The sequence below is a fragment of the Nerophis lumbriciformis genome, linkage group LG17 (assembly GCF_033978685.3).
Source record: "Nerophis lumbriciformis linkage group LG17, RoL_Nlum_v2.1, whole genome shotgun sequence".
Taxonomy (NCBI): domain Eukaryota; kingdom Metazoa; phylum Chordata; class Actinopteri; order Syngnathiformes; family Syngnathidae; genus Nerophis; species Nerophis lumbriciformis.
In genome coordinates this window covers 26,850,001-26,877,500 of record NC_084564.2, presented here as the reverse complement: position 1 = coordinate 26,877,500, position 27,500 = coordinate 26,850,001, and the positions used below count along the sequence as shown (strand labels likewise).

At 39.9% G+C, this 27,500-nt stretch overlaps 1 protein-coding gene across 5 annotated transcripts in view; it reads left to right on the top strand.

Moving 5' to 3' along the window:
- The window catches only part of scn3b (sodium channel, voltage-gated, type III, beta), a 62,171-nt gene that overhangs the window by 13,608 nt on the left and 21,063 nt on the right, over positions 1-27,500 (top strand). For all 5 annotated transcript variants that reach the window (XM_061972989.1, XM_061972985.1, XM_061972986.2 and 2 more), the window contains exons 3-4: positions 15,143-15,312; positions 15,389-15,617. In XM_061972989.1, coding sequence (XP_061828973.1) covers positions 15,205-15,312; positions 15,389-15,617 — 337 coding nt within the window. In that variant the 5' untranslated portion in view covers positions 15,143-15,204. The remainder of the gene's footprint in view (positions 1-15,142; positions 15,313-15,388; positions 15,618-27,500) is intronic.

The window sequence follows — 27,500 nt, the reverse complement described above, 5'->3', positions numbered from 1 at the left end:
TTTAAGTACCAATGATTGTCACACACACACTAGGTGTGGTGAAATTATTCTCTGCATTTGACCCGTCACCCTTGATCACCCCCTGGGAGGTGAGGGGAGCAGTGGGCAGCAGCGGTGGCCACGCCTGACAATCATGTTTTGGTGATTTAACCCCCAATTCCAACCCTTGATGCTGAGTGCTAAGCAGGGAGGTAATGGGTCCCATTTTTATAGTCTTTGGTATGACTCGGCCGGGGTTTGAACTCACAACCTACTGATCTCAGGGCAGACACTCTAACCACTAGGCCACTGAGTCGGTGCACATACAAATAATGAGTATAATAATCAGAGGTGGGTTGAAGTGCCAACAATTGTACTCCAGTAAGACTACCGTTACTTTAGAGCAGTTCTCAAACTTCAGTACTAACTCCAGAAAAAACTTGGCTCTCAAAGTACCACTATAATGACCAAAGTTCAAATAGAGTAGCGAAGTAGGCCTACATATGGATTAAAACAAGTAAGAGGTTTTATTTATCAAGTATACAGTCGTGGTCAAAAGTTAACATACCGGTACACTTGTAAAAACATAATGTCATGGCTGTCTTGAGTTTCCAATAATTTCTACAACTCTTATTTTTTTGTGATAGAGTGATTGGAGCACATACTTGTTGGTCACAAAAAAACATTCATGAAGTTTGGTTCTTTTATGAATTTATTATGGGTGTACTGAAAATGTGACCAAATCTGCTAGGTCAAAATGTTAATATTTGGTTACATGTCCCTTGGCAAGTTTCACTGCAATAAGGCACTTTTGGTAGCCATCCACAAGCTTCTGGCAAGCTTCTGGTTGAATTTTTGACCACACCTATTGACAAAATTGGTGCACTTCAGCTAAATGTGTTGGTTTTCTGACATGGACTTGTTTCTTCAGCATTGTCCACACGTTTAAGTCAGGACTTTGGGAAAGCCATTCTAAAACCTTAATTCTACCCTGATTTGGCCATTCCTTTACCACTTTTGACATGTGTTTGGGGTCATTGTCCTGTTGGAACACCCAACTGCGCCCAAGACCCAACCTCCGGGCTGATGATTTTAGGTTGTCCTGAAAAATTTGGAGGTAATCCTCATTTTTCATTGTCCCATTTACTCTCTGTAAAGCACCAGTTCCATTGGCAGCAAAACAGGCACAGAGCATAATACTACCACCACCATGCTTGATGGTAGACATGGTGTTCCTGGGATTAAAGGCCTCACCTTTTCTCCTCCAAACATATTGCTGGGTATTGTGGCCAAACAGCTCAATTTTTGTTTCATCTGACATCACATGGACAAAGATAAGACCTTCTGGAGGAAAGTTCTGTGGTTACGATAGGAAGTAATTTTACAATAAACGCATAGTGTACACACAATTAAAGAATATAATAGTCTGAGGTGGGTAGAAGAGCCAACAATTGTACTCCAGTAAGATTACCGTTACTTTAGAGCAGTGGTTCTAAAACTTTTTTCACCAAGTACTAACTCAGAAAAAATTTGGCCCTCAAAGTACCACTATAATGACCAAAGTTCAATTAGAGTAGCATAGTAGGCCTAAGTATTCATTCAAACAAGTAAAGTTTTTTTTTTACCAAGTATACATAATATTTTTGGCCACTGTAACATTACATACAGTTTGAACAGTAACACTGTCAAATAAAACACTGTACTTTAATCGAGTGACTCTTTGGCATACCACTAGATGGAGCCTGCATACTAGTAGTGGTACCACAGTTTGAGAATCACTTCTTATAAGTAATGTGACTCATGTAAAAGTAGAAAGTAGTCATCCAAATAATTACTTGACTAAGAGTAAGTATTTAGTGGAGGTAAAAAAAACTACTCAAGTACTGATCCAGCAGGCACAATACATTGATACAATGTTGATTATACATACCTGTCCTTTAACACCTACTTTGAAAAAAGGTTGAAAAATATTTATATTTTAATAATTAAATCAAGACAACATTGATGTCTAACGTTGAATCCCCATTGTTGGTTGGGAAATTACCACATTTAAATTGTCAAATTAACATCACAACCTGACCTTAAATAAACGTTGTCAAAAAGCAAGTTGTTTCAATGTTGTATTTGTGTTGTAAAATATTGGTTGGAAAAATCAGCAAAATTCAATGGTCAAATCAACGTCAGAGCCCAACATTGATTAAACGTCATCAAAAAGCATGTTGTTCCCACGTTAGGTTTGAATTGCTCAACGTCAGGAATTAATTAAAACATTTCTCAATGTGGTTTTAATGTCTTGTGCCTGCTAGGGAGTAACTGGTGAGTACATTCTCTATTTAGTAGTACTTTTTTTCACTAGTATTTGCACTACTACTGTGCGTGAGTGGGAGAGAGAGACCGGGCGACACGACTACATGTACATGTAAAAGATGCACATTTTACAGTGTTATAACAGGGCTAATGTTAGCATATGCACAGCTAAAACCTAACATTTACAACTTATTAGAAGTAGAATTCTTATAGGCTGAAATGTAAACATTTCTACTGACACACATGACTGCACATATGATGTTCTTTTTACTAATTTGTATGTAAACATTGAATATTTGTGCTGCCTTGTCTGATGTCATGTCACTTTTTGCGTAGTACGAGTGCGGTCATGTGACAGCCAGGCTTTGTTTGATTGGTGAATCAGAGTCATGTGACTCTGCCTGCTTGAAGATGTCTCTCTAATAAGCCAAATGAATGTCTTTGCAAGCAGTAATGAATACATTATAAATACATATTATGACTATATGTAGCAATCCAAATGAAAAGTAGCGTTTCTTCTTCACAAAAATACTCAAAAGTAAAATATATGTTGCATCAAAACTACTACATGTATTTATGTATGTATGTGTGTGTGTGTGTGTGTGTGTGTGTGTGTGTGTGTGTGTGTATGTATATGTATGTATTTAAGTATATATATATGTATGTATGTATGTATGTATGTATGTGTATATGTATGTATATATATATATGTGTGTATGTGTATGTATATATGTATGTGTTTATATATATATATATGTGTGTGTGTGTGTATGTATATGTATATATGTATGTGTTTATATATATATATATATGTGTATGTATATATGTATGTGTTTATATATATATTTATATATATATATATATATATATATATATATATATATATGTATGTGTATATATATATAATGTGTGTATGTATATATATATATATATATATATATATAAAAATGTATATATATATATATATGTATATATGTGTGTGTGTGTGTGTGTAAATATATATATACACACATATACACACACACACACACATATATATATATATATATATATATATATATATGTGTGTGTATAAAAATGTGTGTATATATATGTGTATATATAAATGTGTGTGTGTGTGTGTGTGTGTGTGTGTGTGTCTGTGTGTGTGTGTATATATATATATATATATATATATATATATATATGTATATACACATGTATGTGTGTGTGTATATATGTGTGTATATATATATTTACACACACACACATATATATATATGTATATATATATATATATATATATATGCGCAACTGCCTTGTTCGTTTAAGGAATCTAATCCACTTTATTTATATAGCACATTTAAAAAAACAATAAATGTTTCACAAAGTGCTACACAGAAGTTAAGACATACATACTAGAAGAGTCAGTAATGTAAAACATTTAACTATAAAAAGAATAAATACATCAGAGAAAATAAAATAGACTAAAATCACATGCTGATTTAAAAGCTAAAGAGTAAAAAATGTTTTAAGACGTGATTTAAAAGTCATTAAAGAGGGAGCCGCCTGAATAGCGAGAGGGATAATGTTCCAAAGTTTTGGAGCCACAGCAGAAAATGCACGATAGCCTCTGGATTTTAATCGGGTTTTTGGGACGACAAGAAGAAACTGATCATTTTTAAAAGGTCTGACATGTATTGTGGCGCTAATCCATTAAGAGATTTAAAAACAAACAACAATATCTTAAAATGAATTCTAAAATGAACTGGGAGCCAGTGAAGGGAGGATAAAATGGGGGTAATGTGTTCATGTTTTTTAGTGGCAGTTAAAAGGCGGAGCAGCAGCATTTTGGACTAACTGCAATCGAGCGATTGAGGCCTGCTTCATTCCAACGTAGAGGGACTTGCAGTGGGCCATACGTGATGAAATAAAAGCATGGATTACCCGCTCAAAGTCGTTAAAAGATTAAAGTGATTGCATTTTTGCTAAACGTCTTAGATGATAAAAACTAGATTGTACAACAGAGTTAACCTGCTGCTCCAATTTAAAATCATTGTCGAACTTAAAACCAAGATTTATGGCTGTTGGTTTTAAATAAGGCATCAGGGGGTCCAGGTCACTGGGGGGAGCATTCTGTTTTGCTTTTGAGTCAAATAAAATGATTTCCGTCTTGTCCTCATTTAAGTTTAGAAAGTTTATCACCAACCATGATTGTATGTCCTCAAGGCAATTTAAAAGTGATTTTAAACTTGTGTCACTTTTCTTTTTTAAAGGGACATATTTGCGTGTCATCCGCATAAAGATGATCAGAGTCAGAAATACTTTATTAATCCCCGAGGGGAAATTAACATTTTCAGCATGATATGATGTATTATATTTTTTGAAAATGTGTTGAATGGGCAGGTTGTACACTGAAAACAGGATTGGTCCTAAGATTGAACCCTGTGGGACACCACAGGACAAGAGAGCATAAGCTGAAGCCCAATCATCAATTTGCATTTTAAAAGTTCTATTTGTCGGATATGACCTGAACAATTTCAAGGGTGTGCCTTTTAAACCCGCACATTTTTCAAAGCGACTAATGAGAGTTGTGTGATAAACTGTGTCGAATGCAGCAGTTAGATTTAAAATATTTAAAATGGCAGTATCGCCAGAATCAGTGGATATTAAAAGGTCGTTAAAAACCCTTAAAAAGTGCAGATTTAGTGCTATGAAAGGCTTTAAAACTGGACTGAAAAACAGAAATAATAGCGTGCAAATCAAGATAAGACCGTAATTGTAGAAGCACAGCTCTCTCTAAAATCTTTGAAATAAAATCCGGTCAACTTCCTTTGCTTTCACTTTATCAAGCTGCCCGATGCAAGTGACGTTTAGGCCACATTGGGGCCACAATTAGTGTGTCTCTATACTGGAGTCCGATTAAGATCACATTTTACAGTCACCTGGAAAAAATATCAGATTTCTAAATCATCTGATTTGCAGTGTAAACATAGTCTCATAGTGAAGACTTTTTAAAAAATTTTTTTTAATTTTTTACAGTACAGTAAAAGCTGTAAAAAGTATAAATAGTTCAAAGTGTAGCCTTGATTAGAAAGGGATGCAAACATTAGCGACGACAAGCTCCAGTGCTAACAAGTACAGTCACATTTTACCAGCAACATCATGCAAGGTTATCTTATTTGCTGAAATGATCACAACTGTGATTCCACAACTGTAGCTGACTGATGAGTAGTTGGCAGGGCTTATTTTAAGATGTTTAGCGAAGCCTCTCTCATTTTTATTTCCCTTCATGAAGCGTTGTCGGTTCATTCTCAACTACCGTATTTTTCGGAGTATAAGCCGCACCTGCCGAAAATGCATGATAAAGAAGGAAAAAAACATAAAGTCGCACTGGAGCCCGGCCAAACTATGAAAAAAAACTGCGACTTATAGTCCGAAAAATATGGTAGGTTGTTGTCTAAAGAAGTACAACATGATGCCAGCTGTGTGATATCCATCAGTAATAATATAAAGTTAAAGTACCAATGATTGTCACACACACACTAGGTGTGGTGAGATTATCCTCTGCACCTTTGATCACCCCCTGGGAGGTGAGGGGAGCAGTGAGCAGTAGCGGTGGCCACGCCCGGGAATCATTTTTGGTGATTTAACCCCCAATTCCAACCCTTGATGCTGAGTGCCAAGCAGGGAGGTAATGGGTCCCATTGTTATAGTCTTTGGTATGACTCGGCCGGGGTTTGAACTCACAACTTACCGATCTCAGGGCGGACACTCAAACCACTAGGCCACTGAGCAGGTCCATCATATTAAATAACAATTAAATAGCATCTTCACCTTTTTGACTTGGTAAGCAAGACTCCTCTGTTCCATGCTCACCTTTTTAGTAACATTTGGAATGTTCTATATTGCTTAAAGGGGAACATGATCACAATTTCAGAAGGGTTAAAACCATTAAAAATCAGTTCCCAGTGGCTTATTTTATTTTTCAAAGTTTTTTTCAAAATTTTACCCATCACGCAATATCCCTAAAAAAAGCTTCAAAGTGCCTGATTTTAACCATCGTCCATTTTCCTGTGACGTCACATAGTGATGCCAATACAAACAAACATGGCGGAAAGAACAGCAAGCTATAGCGACAATAGCTCGGATTCAAACTCGGATTTCAGCGGCTTAAGCGATTCAAAGATTACGCATGTATTGAAACGGATGGTTGTAATGTGGAGGCAGGTAGCGAAAACGAAATTGAATAAGAAACTGAAGCTATTGAGCCATATCGTTTTGAACCGTATGCAAGCGAAACCGACGAAAACGACACGGCAGCCAGCGACACGGGAGAAAGCGAGGACAAATTCGGCGATCGCCTTCTAACCAACGATTGGTATGTGTTTGTTTGGCATTAAAGGAAACTAACAACTATGAACAAGGTTTACAGCATATGAAATACATTTGGCAACAACATGCACTTTGAGAGTGCAGACAGCCCAGTTTTCATCAATTAATATATTCTGTAGACATAACCTCATCCGCTCTCTTTTCCTGGGGGTCTGGCGGCAGATTTCTTTGACTTTATCGTTGGAAATGCATCTGCTTTGAGTGTCGCAGGATATCCACACATTCTTGCCATCTCTGTCGTAGCATAGCTTTCGTCGGTAAAGTGTGCGGAACAAACGTCCAATTTCTTGCCACTTTCGCATCTTTGGGCCACTAGTGCAACTTGAATCCGTCCCTGTTCGTGTTGTTACACCCTCCGACAACACACCGATGAGGCATGATATCTCCAAGGTACGGAAAACAGTCGGAAAAACGGAAAATAACAGCTGATTTGACTCGGTGTTTGAGAAAATAGCGGATTGCTTCCCGATGTGACGTCACGTTGTGACATCATCGCTCCGAGAGCGAATAATAGAAAGGCGTTTAATTCGCCAAAATTCACCCATTTAGAGTTCGGAAATCGGTTAAAAAAATATATGGTCTTTTTTCTGCAACATCAAGGTATATATTGACGCTTACATAGGTCTGGTGATAATGTTCCCCTTTAAGAAACATTGGCTTTGAGTGCTCATTTGTGGTTTATTTACACGTTCTAGGTTTCAGTTTTCTGCGTGATTTTTTTTTTTTTTCTTCACACTTTTTTTCTCGTGGTTGCATTAGAAATGATGAAATCAATGTTGTCACAGTCTGCCCAGGGGGGGCTTTGGCTTATATAAGAGAACTGTATCCAGTCACACAAAGCCCTAAAAGAGGCTGCTGCTGTCACATTTCTCTTTAGAGCACATCCATCTTTGCTTATAGAATCCCTTTAATTCTTTGCTACATGTCCTCCTCACTTTACTATGTCTTCCATAATTTAGCAGTCACATTTGTATGCATCCATTAGTTGTTTTTTTTTCTCTCTCTGTCTCTCTCCTACGCCGCCTACACAAATGTCCTCCCGCCCCTCCGACAGCAAATACTAATGGGCAGAGGCCATCATTAGTGCTTACTGGCCTGGATGATCTTGGATTTGTGATCAAGTATTGTGAGTCAAGGCTCTCCCAGTGCTCACAGAGCTGGAAAATTGAGTGGACGTCACTTTAATGCTTGCTGAGGTTTGGCATTTGCTCCAAATTGAATTTAGTGTGGACTGCTGGCCTGCTACACTCGACTATTAGCCAGGCTTGGTTTGATTGTATCGCACAGTGATTTTTGGTAAATCACAAATATTGGTATTGACTGTCCAGTCAGTCATTTCTTTAGCTGTCAGCCATAGTATCAATTAAATCAGTGTTTTTCATCCACTGTGCCGTGAAATACAGTCTGGTGTGCCGTGGGAGATTATGTAATTTCACCTAATTGGGTTAAAAATTGGTTTTGCACACAAGTAATTATAATCCGTAAATAATGTGCCATTGTTGAGTGTCTGTGCTGTCTAGAGCTCGGCAGAGTAACCGTGTAATACTCTTCCATAACAGTAGGTGGCAGCAGGTAGCTAATTGCTTTGTAGATGTCGGGAACACGTCGTGTCGTGATCACAATATGCAGACAGCGGGAGGCAGTGTGCAGGTACTAAGGTATCTTATGCTTAAACAAAAAAATAAACAAAAGGTGAGTGCTGCTAAGAAGTGAAGTATGTTTATATAGCGCTTTTCTCTAGTGACTCAAAGCGCTTTTACATAGTGAAACCCAATATATCTAAGTAATATTTAAGCCAGTGTGGGTGGCACTGGGAGCAGGTGGGTAAAGTGTCTTGCCCAAGGACACAACGGCAGTGACTAGGATGGCGGAAGCGGGGATCGAACCTGGAACCCTCAAGTTGCTATCAACCGAGCTATACCACAGAAAAAGGCAAATTAAGCTAAGGCATGGCTATGCAAAACGAAACTAAAACAGAACTGGCTGCAAAGTAAACAAGACACAAAATGCTGGACGATAGCAAAAACTTACAGCGTGTGGAGCAGATTTGGCGTCCACAAAGTACATCCGTACATGACATGACAATCAACAATGTCCCCACAGAGAAGGAAAGCGTCCGCACAACTCAAATAGTCTGGATTGTGAAAACAAAGTAGGTGTGGGGAATATCGCTCAAAGGAAGACATGCGATTGCAACAGGAAAATACCAACAAAACAGGAAAAAAAACCCCACCAAGATAGGAGCGCAAGACAAGGACTAAAACACTACATACAGGAAAACAGCAAAAAAAAGTCCAAATAAGTCATGGCGTGATGTGACAGGTGGTGACAATACACCTACTTTGAGACAAGAGCTATAGTGATGCATGCTTGGTTATGGTTTGAATTTATATCAAACAATAGCGAGAACTACTTTTTATTGTCAATATCAGCTACTGATATTGACTCAGGATTTTTTTCGATGCAAAAAATGTGCCTTGGCTCAAAAAAGGTTGAAAAACACTGAATTAACAAATGCGCAAAGATACATTTCATTTTATTTTAATAGTAAATAACATATTGGAGATGTCCGGGATCGGATTGGGGCCGATTTTCTTTTTTTTAACTGATCTGATGAGCTGCCGAGCCCAGCCGATCTTTACCACAGCTGTGTCCTGGTGCTAAATGGGCTAAAGATGAAATATTCACGTGATAGATTCCTTCTAAAGAGAAGCACGCTCAGGGTGACACAATTATATTCCTTGATTCCTTGTGAGATCGGTAGGTTGTGAGTAGAGATGTCCGATAATTTCGGCCGGCCGATAAATGCGTTAAAATGTAATATCGGAAAAATTATCGGTATCGTTTTTTTTATTATCGGTATCGGTTTTTTATTTTTATTTTTTTATTTTTTTTATTAAATCAACATAGAAAACACAAGATACACATACAATTAGTGCACCGACTCAAAAAACCTTCCTCCCCCATTTACACTCATCCACACTCATTCACACAAAAGGGATGTTTCTTTCTGTTATTAACAGTTCATTTTACTCATTTTCATTAATTACTAGTTTCTATGTAACTGTTTTTATATTGTTTTACTTTCTTTTTTAATTCAAGAAAATGTTTTTAATTTATTTATCTTATTTTATTATTTAAAAAAAAAAAGACCTTATCTTCACCATACCTTGTTGTCCAAATTAGGCATACTAATGTGTTAATTCCATGACTGCATATATCGGTTGATATCGGTTTCGGTAATTAAAGAGTTGGACAATATCGGAATATCGGATATCGGCAAAAAGCCATTATCGGACATCCCTAGTTGTGAGTTCAAACCCCGGCCGAGTCATACCAGAGACTATAAAAATGGGAGCCAATTACCTCCCTGCTTGGCACTCAGCATCAAGGGTTGGAATTGGGGGTTAAATCACCAAAAATTATTCCCGGGCACGGCTGCTGCTCACTGCTCCCTTCACCTCCCAGGGGGGTGAACAAGGATGATGGGTCAAATGCAGAGAATAGTTTCGCCACACCTAGTGTGTGTGTGACAATCATTGGTACTTAAACTTGTTACACACATGCAGGACTTGCATGAATTCCAGGAGGGTGCATGTCTTGCCAGAACACCGCTCGAATTTGAGAGCAAGCTGAGCGTCGTCTATCCACAGTGCAAAGCCACTTCCAAGATACTAATGCTCACCATGATGACGGAAAATAAATTAGGTTTCTTCCATGTAACATTATCACTGGAGGACTAGAGGAAAATGAATAGCTAACCATGCTACACACACACACACACACACACACACACACACACACACACACACACAAAACGGGACGACACAAGAATCTAACAGCTAAAGCTACAATGTCAAGCAGGGGTGATGGATGCAGATGTCGTTACTATCGATACCAAGTAAATGATGGTAAATGGATTATACTTGTATAGCGCTTTTCTACCTTCAAGGTACTCAAAGCGCTTTGACACTATTTCCACATTCACCCATTCACACACACATTCACACACTGATGGCGGGAGCTGCCATGCAAGGCCCTAACCACGACCCATCAGGAGCAAGGGTGAAGTGTCTTGCTCAAGGACACGACGGGTGTGACTTGGTTGGTAGAAGGTGGGGATTGAACCAGGAACCCCTCAGGTTGCTGGCACGGCCACTCTCCCAACCGCGCCACGCCGTTGGGAGAGTACGAGTATATAAACGATACAAAAGTAATTAGATCGTTCTTTTTCTTGTTTTTACAAATTCCAAAAGCTTTATTTTTTGGTCATTTTTGATATTTTTTTACAATTTCAGGGAGGATTGTAAAGTAGCCACTATATGTTGTTTCTATTCAATACCAAACATTTAATACATCATCTGATTTACAACAATAATAGCAAAATCTCAATTTAATAAGATCAGTTTCATAAAAACAAATATTTACTCAAGTTACTTTCTGTAAAACATGTTCAGTTATATAATTTATTGTCAAAGTATCGAATCAAGACTTGTAATCAGATGGGGATCAGTGGCCAGAAATATTAATTAGGATTTTTGTTGTTGTTGATTGTGTAATCAGGGTTGTCCAACCTTTTTCCACCAAGGGGCCGTATAACTCAAAGCATGCTGGGGTCATTTTGATATTGAAAAAAATAAAATGAATGATAAAAAAAGATAAACACTAAAAACAAACATGTTACAACAAAACTTGTCTTCAGCTTTGCGTAATGGTGAAAACGTGTATTGTTGTTATTACTTATTAGTATCACAATTTCAGCATTTGCTCGTTACGTAGCATTTTTTGTTTGATTTAATTTCGACAAAAAGCAGGCCCCAAATGGCACACGTTAAACACCCCTACAGTCAATCAATCAGTCAAAACGAGGGGAAGAAAGAGAATTGGACTGTATTAACCTTGTAGATTGTTATAGTAACATTAGCTTAAGCTTTGTCAATGTTATAAATAAATGATAAATGGGTTATACTTGTATAGCGCTTTTCTACCTTCAAGGTACTCAAAGCGCTTTGACACTATTTCCACATTCATCCAGTCACAAACACATTCACACACTGATGGCGGGAGCTGCCATGCAAGGCGCTAACCAACAGCCATCAGGAGCAAGGGGTGAAGTGTCTTGCCCAAGGACACAACGGACGTGACTAGGATGGTAGAAGGTGGGGATTGAACCCCAGTAACCAGCAACCTTCCGATGTTCCGTGTTAATATATGTTAACGTTAATATATGTTTGATGAAACATAAATATATGCATGACTGTAGTATGTATGCATATGTGCTTGTATATGTACAGTATGTGTGAAATATGTTTGTACAGTGACTAAGTGTGGATGTACAGTATGTATGTCCCTATTGATATGTGTACTGTAGAGTGAGAGAGATATGTATGCTTGTGGAGACTAATAATGTGATTAAAATTGTGGGACGTCAAGGCGGTGGTGGGTGCCTACCATGCTGAGCCCCCCAAACCCTGAGTGTCTACCATGCAGCTAAAATTGAGAGATGGACAAGCAGGGGACAAGTCAGGAGGACTGGAGCCCCAACAAGGCATCCTCATCCCCCCAGTCATGCCTCCCCACAGGACAATTCCTCTAAGTCTTATGTGTATGTGTGTGCTATACCATGACCCCGCAGGCGCCCCAACCTGACTCCACACCAGCAACCCCACGCAAAACAACAACTGCACAGCCCCCATCCACACAGTAATGCTCGGGAATAAGTCAATAATAATCAATAGTCAATAGTAAATCACAAATAATTAGCTGTCTGTGGGATAACTGATTTTGCTGCCGGCTATAAATAAAATAAGATTCAATCCAAGTCCAGTGAGGCCCTTTAATTGTATTTATTTATTATTTCCTTTTGTAGTCCATTAATATCTATTGTTTTCTACATCACTTTTATTTTATTTCATGTTATTTCTCATCCTTTAACCAGACATGGTGAGATCCGTGCCAGTTTCTTTCTTTCTCACTGGCACTCATCGAGGGCGGACTTTCCCCTTTCCTCTCCCTTATTTCTCCTGCTTGCTTCTTTGTCTTGTCTTGTCTTAACTTTTTTTGTTGCCTCTTTTTGCACTGCTCTCCAAATCTAAACATTGGAACTATTTAACTGGCCTCAAGGGAATTGACAAGATCTTGGGTTTGGAGGAACTTGCTTGTCGTGACGGAGCGGTTGTTACTGGACACACGACGGACTCTTGGGAGAAGGAGTGACGCGTGCCTGGCGACCCCTCCAGTCAAGGACGTGAAGATATCTATCCATCCATCATTTTTCTACCGCTTGTCCCTTTCGGGGTCGCGGGGGGTGCCGGAGCCTCACAGATAGACATCTACCTATTCGGAATTATGACAACAGGACATCTGCTGATTGGAGTAAGCGTTGCTCTGGTTTGTCGACAAATTGGAAGTTGCTGGCAATCTTCAAAGTACCCTAAAGCTGCCACAAATGATTGGAGGATGCGGGAAGACCTGTGGACACTCTTGTGTCCCCGCAGGATTTTAAGGATCAGTCATAGACAATTTACAGTGAAAAGCAAATTTTATTTTCACTCGCATACAAAACATTCTAACTTGGATTGTTTCCCTGGCTTCGAGAATCTCCCGTGCGGCGAAGACACAACAAACTCCCTTCTTGTCTCTCATGGACACACACCTGTTGTTGTTGATTTTGGACTAGCGACTGCACGACATCTAGGCCGCGGAACAGAGACACACTGCAGGCTTACACACACACATGCATCCACAAAAAATATACACACACACATCCAACGCCCTTGACGCAAATCCCATAGGGGTGATGGACGGATGGGCAGCGCCTGAGAGCTGCAGCCCTCCACCATGGCCCCCCCACTCCCTCCCCTCTGTTGCTAGATCTCTCGAGATGTACGTTGTAATTAGGGCTGCAACAACTAATCGATTAAAATCGATTATAAAAATAGTTGGCGATTAATTTAGTCATCGATTCGTTAGAACTATGCTATGCACATGCGCAGAGTTTTTATTTGATTTTTTTTACATTTTATTTTTTTAATAAACCTTTATTTATAAACTGCAACATTTACAAACACCTGAGAAACAATAATCAAAAGTACAAAACAGCGCCAGGGCGGCGCTGAGGCTACGTCTCATGAGGTGGAGGTAAGCCAGCCAATGATGTGTCATGTGCAGCTCACGTGACGACGCAGTCTCCTTTGCTGGAACATTCGAAAAATGGCGCAGGAAAACAGTACGGATAGTTTAGCGGAGAAACATCTTGAGGTTATTGCTTCAATGGAGAAAAGTGTACCGCCTAAGTCGTCAAAAGTGTGGGAACACTTTATTTTAAAGACTTCAAAGAAGACCGTTTCCTGCAAAATGGCACAGAAGTACAACATTGCTTCAGGAGCACCTGAAAAGGAAACATGTTGGAGCCATAGATGAAGGGAAGAACTCACTCACATAGTGGCAACAGGCATTCATGAGTTCAGCTTTTTTGTGAGTAACGTTAACGTTATGCCTTTGTTGCAACGCGGTGCTGATAATGTGTCTCCGGCACATTTGACTCAGTTTTGAGAGAGAAAACGCACTGTTACCAATTTAGAAATAAACGTAACGGACAGAAATATTTCAGGTTTGTTTCATAATGGATCAATGTAGCCGGGCCCGATAAAGCTATATACATATATTTAGATTTGAGTGACGCTTTAGTACAACTAAACGTTATCAAGGTGCTGGAATATTTCATGCTATTATTCAGAGGCAGCCTAAAATGAATCCTTTATTATTCACGACAGAAACGTGCACAATATCTGATCTGATGAGTTACATTTTTGTGTTTTTATTGGTGTATGCTGCATCCCCAATGTCCAGAACATGGTGCCAGTATGCTGTTTTTTTTCAATAAAATACTGGAAAGGATAGAAATGTACTTTGTATCTTTTATCCGATTATTAATCGATTAATCGAAGTAATAATCGCTACAATCGATTATCAAATTAATCGTTACTTGCAGCCCTAGTTGTAATATGTATACCGTAATTTTCGGACTATAAGTCGCAGTTTTTTTCATAATTTGGCCGGGCTCCAGTGCGACTTCTATATGTTATTTTCCTTCTTTATTATGCATTTTCGGCAGGTGCGACTTATACTCCGAAAAATACGGTATGTGCTTTGCTATGGAGGTTTTTTTCGCACACCAGACTGGGCCCCCTTACGAGCCAAGTCTAGATTGTATTTTTTTACTCATCCTTCCCCAGCGTTTACCTTTTTCCCATCTTTTACGGGGCGCCTTGTGGCGACCCATCAGCGTGCCTGTTCTGTAACCCTGTACACGGTTTGTTTGTCTAATCTTGAGCAGGTTTGTGCTGAAAACAACGTTTTGTTGTACTTGTGCAATGACAATAAAGACCTACCTACCTATTTTTTCAGGGAATATAACATATTTACTGTCTGCTGCTCTCTTGTAGCCGCTAAGCCTTTATGCTTTCATTTGTGTTTCCAGTGAACCTGAGCCGGCCCGTATGTGTGGACATCCCGTCAGAGACAAAAGCAGTTCTGGGAAAGATGATGAAATTGACGTGCATTTCCTGCATGAAGCGCGAGGAGGTGAAAGCCAAGACTCATGTCGACTGGTACTACAAGCCCCTGGGCGCAAACAATTCCAAAACTCTTGTAGGTTAAAGGTTGCTGAAATGATAGTTTAAAAAAATATATACTTTTATATAACATGTGTCCACTTGTTTTCTAGATATATAAGTATAAGATCAATGCTACGGAAGAGGTGGACGGACCGTTTAAAGGCCGCTTGACGTGGAACGGGAGCCAGGACTTGCAAGACATCTCCATCAGCATCGTTAACGTCACCATGAACGACAGCGGCGTCTACGAGTGCCACGTGCTGCGCAAGTTCGAGTTCGACTCCTACAGTCCGTCCGCTCTCGTCGAGAAGAACATCACTCTGCAGGTGATCCTGGAAGGTGCGGCTGAACGCTTTCTCTTTGTGTTGCAACCGGCGCGGATTAGTGAGGGTTATTTTCAGAGTGTCGTTCAGATTTTAGGATGGCGCTATCTGCCTCTCAAGGGTTGTCACCGTCACAAGGGTGGCGCCGAGAGATAACGTCACACAAGTCTGACAGTGGAGCGTAAATGATGAAGTGAAGAGTTCTTTCACTCCAGTATTAAACTTGAAGCAGTGTAGGCCAGAGTTTGACTAGTTTGTGACATACAGCCGTGGTCAAAAGTTTACATACACTTGTAAAGAACATAATGTCATGGCTGTCTTGAGTTTCCAATCATTTCTACAATTCTTTTTTTTTTGTGATAGAGTGATTGGAGCACATACTTGTTGGTCACGAAAAAACATTCATGAAATTTGGTTCTTTTATGAATTTATTATGGGTCTACTGAAAATGTGAGCAAATCTGCTGGGTCAAAAGTATACATACAGCAATGTTAATATTTGGTTACATCAATCAATCAATCAATCTTTATTTATATAGCCCTAAATCACAAGTGTCTCAAAGGGCTGCACAAGCCACAACGACATCCTCGGTACAAAGCCCACATAAGGGCAAGGAAAAACTCACCCCAGTGGGACGTCGATGTGAATGACTATGAGAAACCTTGGAGAGGACCGCATATGTGGGTAACCCCCCCCCCCCTCTAGGGGAGACCGAAAGCAATGGATGTCGAGTGGGTCTGACATAATATTGTGAGAGTCCAGTCCATAGTGGATCCAACATAATAGTAAGAGTCCAGTCCATAGTGGGGCCAGCAGGACACCATCCCGAGCGGAGACGGGTCAGCAGCGCAGAGATGTTCCCAGCCGATGCACAGGCGAGCGGTCCACCCCGGGTCCCGACTCTGGACAGCCAGCACTTCATCCATGGCCACCGGACCTGTGCCCCCCCCCCCCCCCCCCCCCCCCCCCCTCAAGGAAAAGGGGAGCAGAGGAGAAAAGAAAAGAAACGGCAGATCAACTGGTCTAACAGGGGGGCTATTTAAAGGCTAGAGTATACAAATGAGTTTTAAGATGGGACTTAAATGCTTCTACTGAGGTAGCATCTCTAATTGTTACCGGGAGGGCATTCCATAGTACTGGAGCCCCAATAGAAAATGCTCTATAGCCCGCAGACTTTTTTTGGGCTCTGGGAATTACTAATAAGCCGGAGTTCTTTGAACGCAGATTTCTTGCCGGGACATATGGTACAATGCAATCGACAAGATAGGACGGAGCTAGACCGTGTAGTATTTTATACGTAAGTAGTAAAACCTTAAAGTCACATCTTAAGTGCACAGGAAGCCAGTGCAGGTGAGCCAGTATAGGCGTAATATGATCAAACTTTCTTGTTCTTGTCAAAAGTCTAGCAGCCGCATTTTGTACCAACTGTAATTTTTTAATGCTAGACATAGGGAGACCCGAAAATAATACGTTACAGTAGTCGAGACGAGACGTAACGAACGCATGAATAATGATCTCAGCGTCGCTAGTGGATAAAATAGAACGGATTTTAGCGATATTACGGAGATGAAAGAAGGCCGTTTTAGTAACACTCTTAATGTGTGATTCAAACGAGAGAGTTGGGTCGAAGATAATACCCAGATTCTTTACTGATTCGCCTTGTGTAATTGTTTGGTTGTCAAATTTTAAGGTGGTATTATTAAATAAATGTCGGTGTTTAGCAGGACCGATAATCAGCATTTCCGTTTTCTTGGCGTTGAGTTGCAAGAAGTTAGCGGACATCCATTGTTTAATTTCATTAAGACACGCCTCCAGCTGACTACAATCCGGCGTGTTGGTCAGCTTTAGGGGCATGTAGAGTTGGGTGTCATCAGCATAGCAATGAAAGCTAACACCGTATTTGCGTATGATGTCACCTAGCGGCAGCATGTAAATACTAAAGAGTGCAGGGCCAAGAACCGAACCCTGAGGAACTCCGCACGTTACCTTAACATAGTCCGAGGTCACATTATTATGGGAGACGCATTGCATCCTGTCAGTAAGATAAGAGTTAAACCACGACAAAGCTAAGTCTGACATACCAATACGTGTTTTGATACGCTCTAATAAAATATTATGATCGACGGTATCGAAAGCAGCGCTAAGATCAAGAAGCAGCAACATAGATGACGCATCAGAATCCATCGTTAGCAGTAGATCATTAGTCATTTTTGCGAGGGCTGTCTCCGTAGAGTGATTTGCCCTGAAACCGATTGAAAAGGTTCACAGAGATTGTTAGACACTAAGTGTTCATTTAGCTGCAGTGCGACAATTTTTTCGAGGATTTTCGAAATAAAGGGAAGGTGGGACACCGGTCGGTAGTTTACCATGAGGTCAGGATCAAGGTTAGGTCTTTTGAGCAGAGGATGAATAACCGCTTTCTTGAATGCTAGGGGAACAGTGCCAGAGGAAAGTGATACGTTTATAATATTTAGCACTGATGGACCTAATAATACAAAAAGCTCCTTGATAAGTTTCCCAGGAAGTGGGTCGAGTAAACATGTTGTTTGTTTTATCCCACTTACACGCTGTAATAGTTCCTCTAATGTTATTTCATCAAAAAGAGAGAGACTATTTTGTATTGCAGTATCCGTCGTAGATACAGTTGTATCTGTGTTCATAGAACCCAGTTGTAGCTGGGATGCGTTGTCTTTAATCTCCTTTCTAATGAGTTCAATTTTCTTATTAAAGAAATTCATAAAGTCATCTGCCGAGTGGGTGGAGCTATTGGGAGGAGTCCCTTGTTGGGTTAGCGATGCTACTGTACTAAACAAAAATTTAGGGTCGTTTTTGTTGAGGCGGATGAGATTTGAGTAATATTTAGCTTTAGCTAAGGTAAGCATGCGTTTATACGATATTAAACTATCACTCCATGCTTGATGGAAAACCTCAAGCTTGGTCGCGCGCCATTTGCGTTCCAACTTTCTACATGATAATTTATGAGCTCTGGTTTCTTCTGTAAACCATGAGGTGCGCCTTTTAGGGGCCCTTTTTTGTTTTAGCGGTGCTATACTATCAATGGTTTTGCGCAGGGCATTGTCAAAGTTGTTAGTGAGGTTATCAATAGAGCCGACATAATTTGGGAATGGTGCCATTACCGAAGGCAGTAGGTCAGCAAGAGTCATCGTTGTGGCAGCATTAATGTTGCGGCTGCTATAGCAGTTATTATTATTATTAGTTTGTTGACAATGAGTCAGAACTTCGAATTTTATAAGGTAATGATCGGACATTACTTTAGTATACGGGAGTACCATAACTTTGGAGGTGGTGACACCCCTGACCAGCACTAGATCTATCGTATTGCCGTTGCGATGCGTAGGTTCATTTATTATTTGTGTAAGACCACAGCTATCAATTATAGTCTGGAGCGCCACGCACTGAGGGTCCGATGGGGTATTCATATGGATATTAAAGTCCCCCATTATGATTATATTGTCTGCGTGCGTCACTAGATCAGCAACGAACTCTGAGAATTCATTAATAAAGTCCGAGTAGGGCCCTGGGGGGCGGTAGATAACAGCCATATCGAGAGGCAGCGGTGCGACAGACCTCATAGTAAGCACCTCAAACGATTTGTATTTATTATTTAGGTTAGGGGTAAGGTTAAAGTTTTCATTGTATATTAGTGCGACCCCCCCACCCCTTTTAAGGGGACGGGCAATATGCGCATTCGTATAGTTAGGAGGAGATGCCTCATTTAGCGCAAAAAATTTGTCTGGTTTGAGCCAGGTTTCGCTAAGACCAATGACGTTAAGATTGTTGTCTCTAATGACCTCATTAACTAATAACGTTTTGGGAGACAATGATCTTATGTTTAAAAAGCCCAGATTATAAGTATTGGGCTGTTTTGGCGAGTTTTTGTTTAAATTATCCGTAGTAGAAATATTAATAATGTTGCGTTTATTATACGTAGTGCACTTTAAATAGTTTCGACCATATCTAGGAATTGATACGACGGGAATTTTCAGATTGTTTGCTTGATGCAGTGATCGACTGAACGCATCATGATTTGCCACCTCAGTAGAATGCATATCTACCCCTGACACATTCACAACAGAAAACACATTATGTGAGTTGTGTGTTATTCTAAGAAAATTGCTATGCGTACAGGAATTATCCAGCCTGGCGCTGGCTAGTTCTAGCTTAACTGACTCCTCACCCGGACTAGCAGGCTCTGTAATTGCCTGTGACCGGGCTTGCTCTAGTGTAGTTAGTCAAATGTGACTTAAACAGTAGTCTATGTTTTTAGACAGGATGATGGCGCCTTCCTGGTTAGGGTGAAGGCCGTCCCTCATCAGCAAGCCTGGTTTGCCCCAGAAAGAGGGCCAATTATCAATAAACGTTAGTCCCTGTTGTCTACAGAAGCTAGCCAGCCACTTGTTAAGCGAGACTAATCTGCTATATCTCTCATCATTGCCTCTCGCAGGCAGGGGGCCAGAGACAATTACTCGATGCCTGGACATCTTTCTAGCGAGATCACAAGTCCTGGCTATGTTTCTCTTTGTAATCTCTGACTGTCTCATTCTAGTGTCATTGGAGCCAACGTGTACAACTATATTCGCATAACTAGTGGTGCGATTAGCCTGTCGTACGTGTTTACTAGGCTTGTTGCGAGTTAGCTCCCTAAGATTAGCCTCAATGTCAGGTGCTCGGGCCCCCGGGATGCACTTAATTGTGGCTGGTTTGCTAAGCTTTATGTTTCGGGTGATGGAGTCCCCTATGACTAAGGTGTGGTGCCCGGTAGACTGGGGTGTAGGACTAGCTAAAGAGCTAAATCTATTATGCGTCTCAACCGGTACACCGTAGCTTGTAGGCCGCTTAGGACTACTACAGGCTGGGCTAGTTAGCTCGCTACAGCTAACGCTAGCAGATGTGTCCGCAACATCTAAAGTTACGAGATTACTCTGCTCTAACTGGCGGACACGGCCCTCTAGCAGAGCCAGCCTCTCCGTGAGTAAGGTGCAAGACGCGCAGGAAGCCATACTCACGGTGTTTTCTGTCACCGAGTGAAGTTCCTGCTGTCTTCCGAGAAGTCCTGGTCACGGTGTGCAGGAGTAGACTCCTTCTGACCGGCGCCCGGCGACGCCTTTCTCCGCGCTAGCTTCGTTAGCTTAGCATGCGGGAGGGGTGGAGAGACAGAGATCGGGTGATTTGCAAGTTAAATAGTACTACTAAATATGTTGAGAAAGTAATAAAGAAAGCTGCAGAACAATTTAAAAGCACACAAATAGAACGATACTTAGCTTTTTCGAAATAGCGAGCAGTCAGCGAGCAGTCACGCACGGTGAACCGGAACCGGAAGTTACATGTCCCTTGGCAAGTTTCACTGCAAAAAGGCGCTATTGGTAGCCATCCACAAGCTTCTGGTTGAATTATTGACCATTCCTCTTGACAAAATTGGTGCAGTTCAGCTAAATGTGTTGATTTTTTGACATGGACTTGTTTCTTCAGCATTGTCCACACATGTAAGTCAGGACTTTGGGAAGGCCATCCTAAAACCTTAATTCTAGCCAGATTTAACTATTCCTTTACCACTTTTGACGTGTGTTTGGGGTCATTGTCCTGTTGGAACACCCAACTGCGCCCAAGACCCAACCTCCGGGCTGATGATTTTAGGTTGTCCTGAAGAATTTGGAGGTAATGCTCCTTTTTCATTGTTCCATTTACTCTCTGTAAAGCACCAGTCCCATTGGCAGACAAACTGGCCCAGAGCATAATACTACCACCACCATGCTTTACGGTAGGTGTGGTGCTCCTGGGATTAAAGGCCTCACCTTTTCTCCTCCAAACATATTGCTGGGTATTGTGGCCAAACAGCTCAATTTTTGTTTCATCTGACCACAGAACGTTCCTCCAGAAGGTCTTATCTTTGTCCATGTGATGTCAGATGAAACTAAAATTAGTAGAAATTATTAGAAACTCAAGACAGCCATGACATTGTTCTTCACTAGTGTATGTAAACTTTTGACCACGGCCATAAATTAATTCCAGGGTATTCAGTAGGGTTCTCTACTTCGCTAATATTTGTCCATCTAAAGTGATTGTCCCTTTGAGGAAGCTTTGAAGTGGTTTGTGGTTCCGCCCATCACTTACATAATATAGCTGGCAAACAGGGGTTCTAACACGTGTAAGTGAGTAGGATGATGTAATATCAAAGCTCTCCAGGTGAAAATATCAAGGGTGAAGCACAAGTTAATAAAGGCTAATACACGTGATAGTATGCCATTAAATTAGTCCCTCCAGGATTTTGCAGGCTTTTTGTGATTGTTAGCAGCTTTTTCAGAAAGTCTCTGCAAACGTTGCAATGTTTTAGGGCTTTTTTCCTCAATAACATCTTCAACAACTAGTTTTAGGTGATCCTTGTAACTTTTACCTCAAAATGCACAGGATTTCAACAAAAATGTAAAAACAAATACCGTATTGATCTTTTACACGTTTTACACCGCACTGACTTCGATGTTCGTAGAAACACATACCGTATTTTTCGGAGTATAAGTCGGACCGGAGTATAAGTCGCACCTGCCGAAAATGCAGAATAAAGAAGGAAAAAAACATATATAAATCGCACTGGAGCCCGGCCAAACTATGAAAAAAAACTGCGACTTATAGTCCGAAAAATACGGTACTCTTAGCTCATTGTCAAACTACTGCATTGTTTCAATTGATTATAGTTAACAATAGTAATAATTATTTATGATTATAGAAAACACCAAAATGCTTCCTTTTGCTCGTGAACGACAGAGCAGACAACTCTGTTCTCCACAAGTTGCAGACATTGTTTTCTTGTTTGTTCATCTAAACCAGGGGTCGGCAACCCAAAATGTTGAAAGAGCCATATTGGACCAGAAATACAAAAAAAAAATCAGTCTGGAGCTGCAAAAAATTAAAAGACTTGTATAAGTGTTATAATTAAGACAACACATGATGTAAGGGTCTATATTAGCTATAATAGCCTACTATCAAAATGACTGTGTCGCAGGCTGACACAAATCTTTAACAGAAATGTTGAAATGTAATATTTATTCTACACATTTTCACAACATTGGAAAACATTAGTAAAACAGAGGCTGAGGGTGAGATCATTCTTGGAAATGACTGGCTTAGAATGGCCAAAGGTATAGATGTGTGTGTCCAAGTTAAAGGAAACGGCAAGCTGTCTTCTTCTAATGGACTTATTACAATCTTTGCAAGCTGGGTAACGTTTGCTGTGGTCTGGAACAACATGGCACACAAACAACTATCAGAAATGCAGCCAATATTACATACAGATAATGTGTCATGAGACATGCAAATATAAATTGAATTAAGGGGACTTAAACAAAATTAAATGATCTCAAATATACCTACAAGTGAGGCATAATGATGCAATATGTACATACATCCAGCAAATTAAATTAGCTTGCAGCCATGCAGTGATCAAATATGCCTGATTAGCACTGCACACAAGTCAATAACATCCACAAAGCTCACCTTTGTGTATTCACACACAACCTTGAAAGTTTGGTGGACAAAATGAGACACAGAAGTAAGGCTGCAGCTATTGATTATTTTTCTATCGATTAATCGATAGATATATTTGTCCTATTAATCGGTTAATCTATAATTATTTTTTCTATTAATCTATAGATTATTTTTCCTTTTATCGATTATTTTTTTTATTTAAAATGAAGATGAAACAATAAATGTAGGCCAGTTTTTTCAAAAGGCATGGCTTTCATTTACAAAAAAAAAAAAGTATTGCCACTCAGTCAACATTGACAACAACATGACAAAATATTCTGTAACAATGTAAACATTTAAAACTTTTAACATTTAACAAAATTAAAAGTAGCTTATTTGCTTTTTAATGTGAAAATATAAAAGTAAACATCCAGTGCAAATCGTAATATTCTGCAATAGTATAAGCATTTCAAAAGTAAAAGTATTGCTTCTTTTGCTTTTAAAATGATCAAAAATAAAGATAAACATCCAATACAAACAAGTGTGTATTTCCTTGAATTGCCGCCGGGTATATAGTATGCGCCTGCCTAGAATTACCGCCGGGTCAAACTCGTTTCGCAAAATAATTAGCGCATGCTTAGCATTACCGCCGGCTCAGGATTAGCGCCGGGTCAAACTCGTTTCGCAAAATATTATTTTTATTAGCACATGTCTAGAATTTCCGCCGGGTCAAACTCGTTTCGCAAAATAATGAGCATATGCCTAGAACTTCCGCCGGGTCAAACTCGTCACGTCATGAGTCATCATTTTCAAAATGGAGGAGGCTGATTTCAATCATTTGAAATCGCATAAAGGGAAGAAGATTTAGAGCTATTCAGTAGGATTCAAGGTCTAAGCTATTGAATATGCTAAAAAGAACAGTAAGCAGCTATGTTTTATTAATATACTGTAGCTGCGTGTGTCAAATATGAGACATTAAATGACTCCCGCCTCCTGCTGGGAGAGGGTGCGAGTGATCCTTCTTGCAACTACCGGTACTGCAAAAGACCGGTGCTGCAGAAGAAGACAACAAGCAACAACAGTGAGCAGCGATCGTTTGCTTGCACTTTTAACATGGAGGATTACATATCTAAAATAAAACAGTTTTCTAAACTGGACTTTCAATCGAAGCAGGAGGTAATACTTAAAGGAATATCTGCATCGAGACAGAGAGACTTTTAAAACTGAAGAAAGATAAGGAAGACTTCTATAAACAAGTTATCGATCCTTTTGATCAGAATACTCATTTATAAGTAAAGGCAAGACCATAATAACGTTTTTTTTATTAAATGTGCTTTTCATGATGGTATCCTTACATCACTCAAATTTATAAGCGCTAGGGTTGCACATCTCTCTCTGATAAACGATTCGATATGCATCTAGATACACAGGTTACGATTCGATTCAAAAACGATATCCTTTTATTACAGACCGATTCGATTCGATTCGATTCCGAACGATACGATTCGATTTGACGGTTAATATTCAAGACTCCAAATCCCCAAGCATTGTGGCTTTATGGCACTGGCAAAAAAAACAGAACAACAAAATCACATGTCAATGTATTTATTTTTAGACATGGACCAAAAAAAGTTTGGCTGAATTGTAGGATGGGAACTCCAGAAGTAAAAGTAGCACAGAATAGTAACAACAAAGTGCAATATTTCAGCCTGAGCATAGTTTTGAACACTAGAGGTAGGTAACAAAGATTCAATATTTCAACCTGCTGCCAGTGTACGTCAACGATGCTCGACACAATTTACAAATAGCATGGCTTCTGTCGAGCTTCCCTTCCTTCTTATAAAACCCAAAAACTTTCCACACTTTGGATTTCTGTCTCCCCGATGCGTTGAAAATCTTTCTCGGTCCATTATCACCTTCGGTCAGACTGACGCTTTCGTTCTCCTCCTTCATTTTCCGTGTTGTCTCTTGTTTATCACTCGTGCTAATACTAGCTAAGCGGCTACCGCGTTTGGCGAGTAGCTTCAGCTCTCGCGTTGTTTTAGAGATGCTGGCGCATATTGTAATCTCGCCAACCCATGCAAAGTCTCGCGATAACCAATCCATGATTCTATAACCGATTCAGCTAGGAATTCATTAATTATTCGCATTGATTGAGGAGTCTACTACCAATGCAGCCTAATCGCTCACTTGTTGAATCGAATACTCGGTCGCATCGGTTTATCAATCACAACCCTAATAAGCGCAGGCCTAAATTTACCCCACGCCTTTTGGTAAGCGCAGGAGTGAGAAGAGGTTTTAAATTAATTAGCGCCCCGGAGGCTATTCAAGGAAATAAGGAATGCGACGCATATACGTAATCGATGACGTCGACTACGTCGACACGTCGTTTCAGCCTTACACAGGAGTGGGATAAAACATGTCTTAGAAAGTTGGAGAAAGTTGTACATGTAAACAAACTACGGTGAGTTCAAGGACCGCCAAAATGACAAAACGACGCTTGCCAAATAGTCTGTAATCACTGAAGCAGGTTTAATGTAAACAGTGTAATTTCTAACAATTAGAAAGGTTTGTGTCATGTTTGTCCTCCTACAGAAACCATATTAAAACAAAAAATATATTTTTCTCTTTTTTATTTCCATTTTTCATACATTTTTGAAAAAGCTCCAGAAAGCCACTAAGCCGGCGCTAAAGAGCCCCATGCGGCTCTAGAGCCGCGGGTTGCCGACCCCCGATCTAAACCTTCATTTAAGTTCCGTTACATTAACTCCTGCACGTTAAAAGCATTTGCGAACTGTTGAGAGCGATCTCTGGCAGTAATTGTTGTTAGTAAATGAGAGACGATGACAGATTATCATCACACTTCAACATCTCTCTAAAGGAAATAAGGGATTCCTAATCTTTTGGACCACGGACCCTATCATTTCCACGACTGAGGGTTCCCGGGGGTCCACTCAAATATTAACACTGAATTAAAGCAAAAGACTGGGATGAGTTTAGAGCAGTGGTTCTTAACCTTGTTTGAGGTACGAACCCTACCAGTTTCATATGCGCATTCACCGAACCCTTCTTTAGTGAAAAAAAAAAAAATATTTTTTTTTCAAATTCAAGACAAAGTTATATGTTTTTGGTAACACTTTAGTATGGGGAACATATTCTAAGTAACAAAGACTTAATTTAGAGTTATTTGGTGAGGGTTAGGGTTAGGGTTAGAGGATTAGGGCCAGGGTTAGAAGGTTAGGGTTATAATAAGGCCATGCCGAATAAGGCATTAATAAGTGCTTAATAATGACGAGTTAAGAGCCAATATGTTACTAATTTGCATGTTAATAAGCAACTAATTAATGGTGAATATGTTCCCCATACTAAAGTGTTACCATGTTTTTTTTACTGGTGCACAAAATGAACCGTGCATGAACATCACCTTGTTCAAACAACAAAACCAACACAGTGCATAAACTCACAACAAATTACTTACCTGCAAATCAGTCTGACTTCTGCTGTCGCCGTATCCGTAATACGCCGATAGGGAGAAGTTTTTATTTACACGATGAGTCGGGTGTGTTTTGACCTCCGCCGAACCCCTGAGCCCGACTCACCGAACCCCTAGGGTTCGATCGAACCCAGGTAAAGAACCAATGCTCTAGAGGAAGGAGGGGAGGAGAGGGCCAAACTCACTTTTACACTTTGGTACACAATTTTTAAATTAAATTCTTACCTTCTTTCTTAAAGTCCTGGCATTCATTACTTTCTTTGGTGGCTTATTTTGCAGCTATACTAAGTAAACAAAAGTAAGATGTTTGACCGGACGATAAAGGACCTGAATACAAGAAAAACTCTTTTTTTTTTTGAGAAATTGTTTGTCATAAAGTGAGCTACCGCTGTATTTGACATTCCTTGCCCGATAAATCAAATTATAGGAAGTTGCACTGCACAATTTGCATAAAGCGCTTGTGATCATGTGTTGAATCCGACACGGCAACGTTACAATTCTTACTACCGTATTTTTCGGACTATAAGTCGCAGTTTTTTTCATAGTTTGGCCGGGTTTCAGCGCGACTTATGTGTTTTTTTCCTTCTTCATTATGCATTTTCGGCAGGTGCGACTTATACTCCGGTGCGACTTATACTCCGAAAAATACGGTATTTAACATGTGACATGCATTATTAGTGTGACGGTTTGTCCTTTTGTGGCTGAAGGATTAATTGTGTGTCGTGTTGTCTGCCTTTTGTCTCTGCTTTCTTTTATAAAAGGGATTAAAGTGTTCTCCTTCATGCTTCCTTGACTTGCTGATTGCTTCATTCCACATAACATTAGGGGTCATAACATTAGGTACGCCTCGCCACATGTCATACAAGCGTGGCTGTCTTTGATACAGCTCTTGTGTTGGATCACATGTTTCAGTAAACAAGTTGTAAA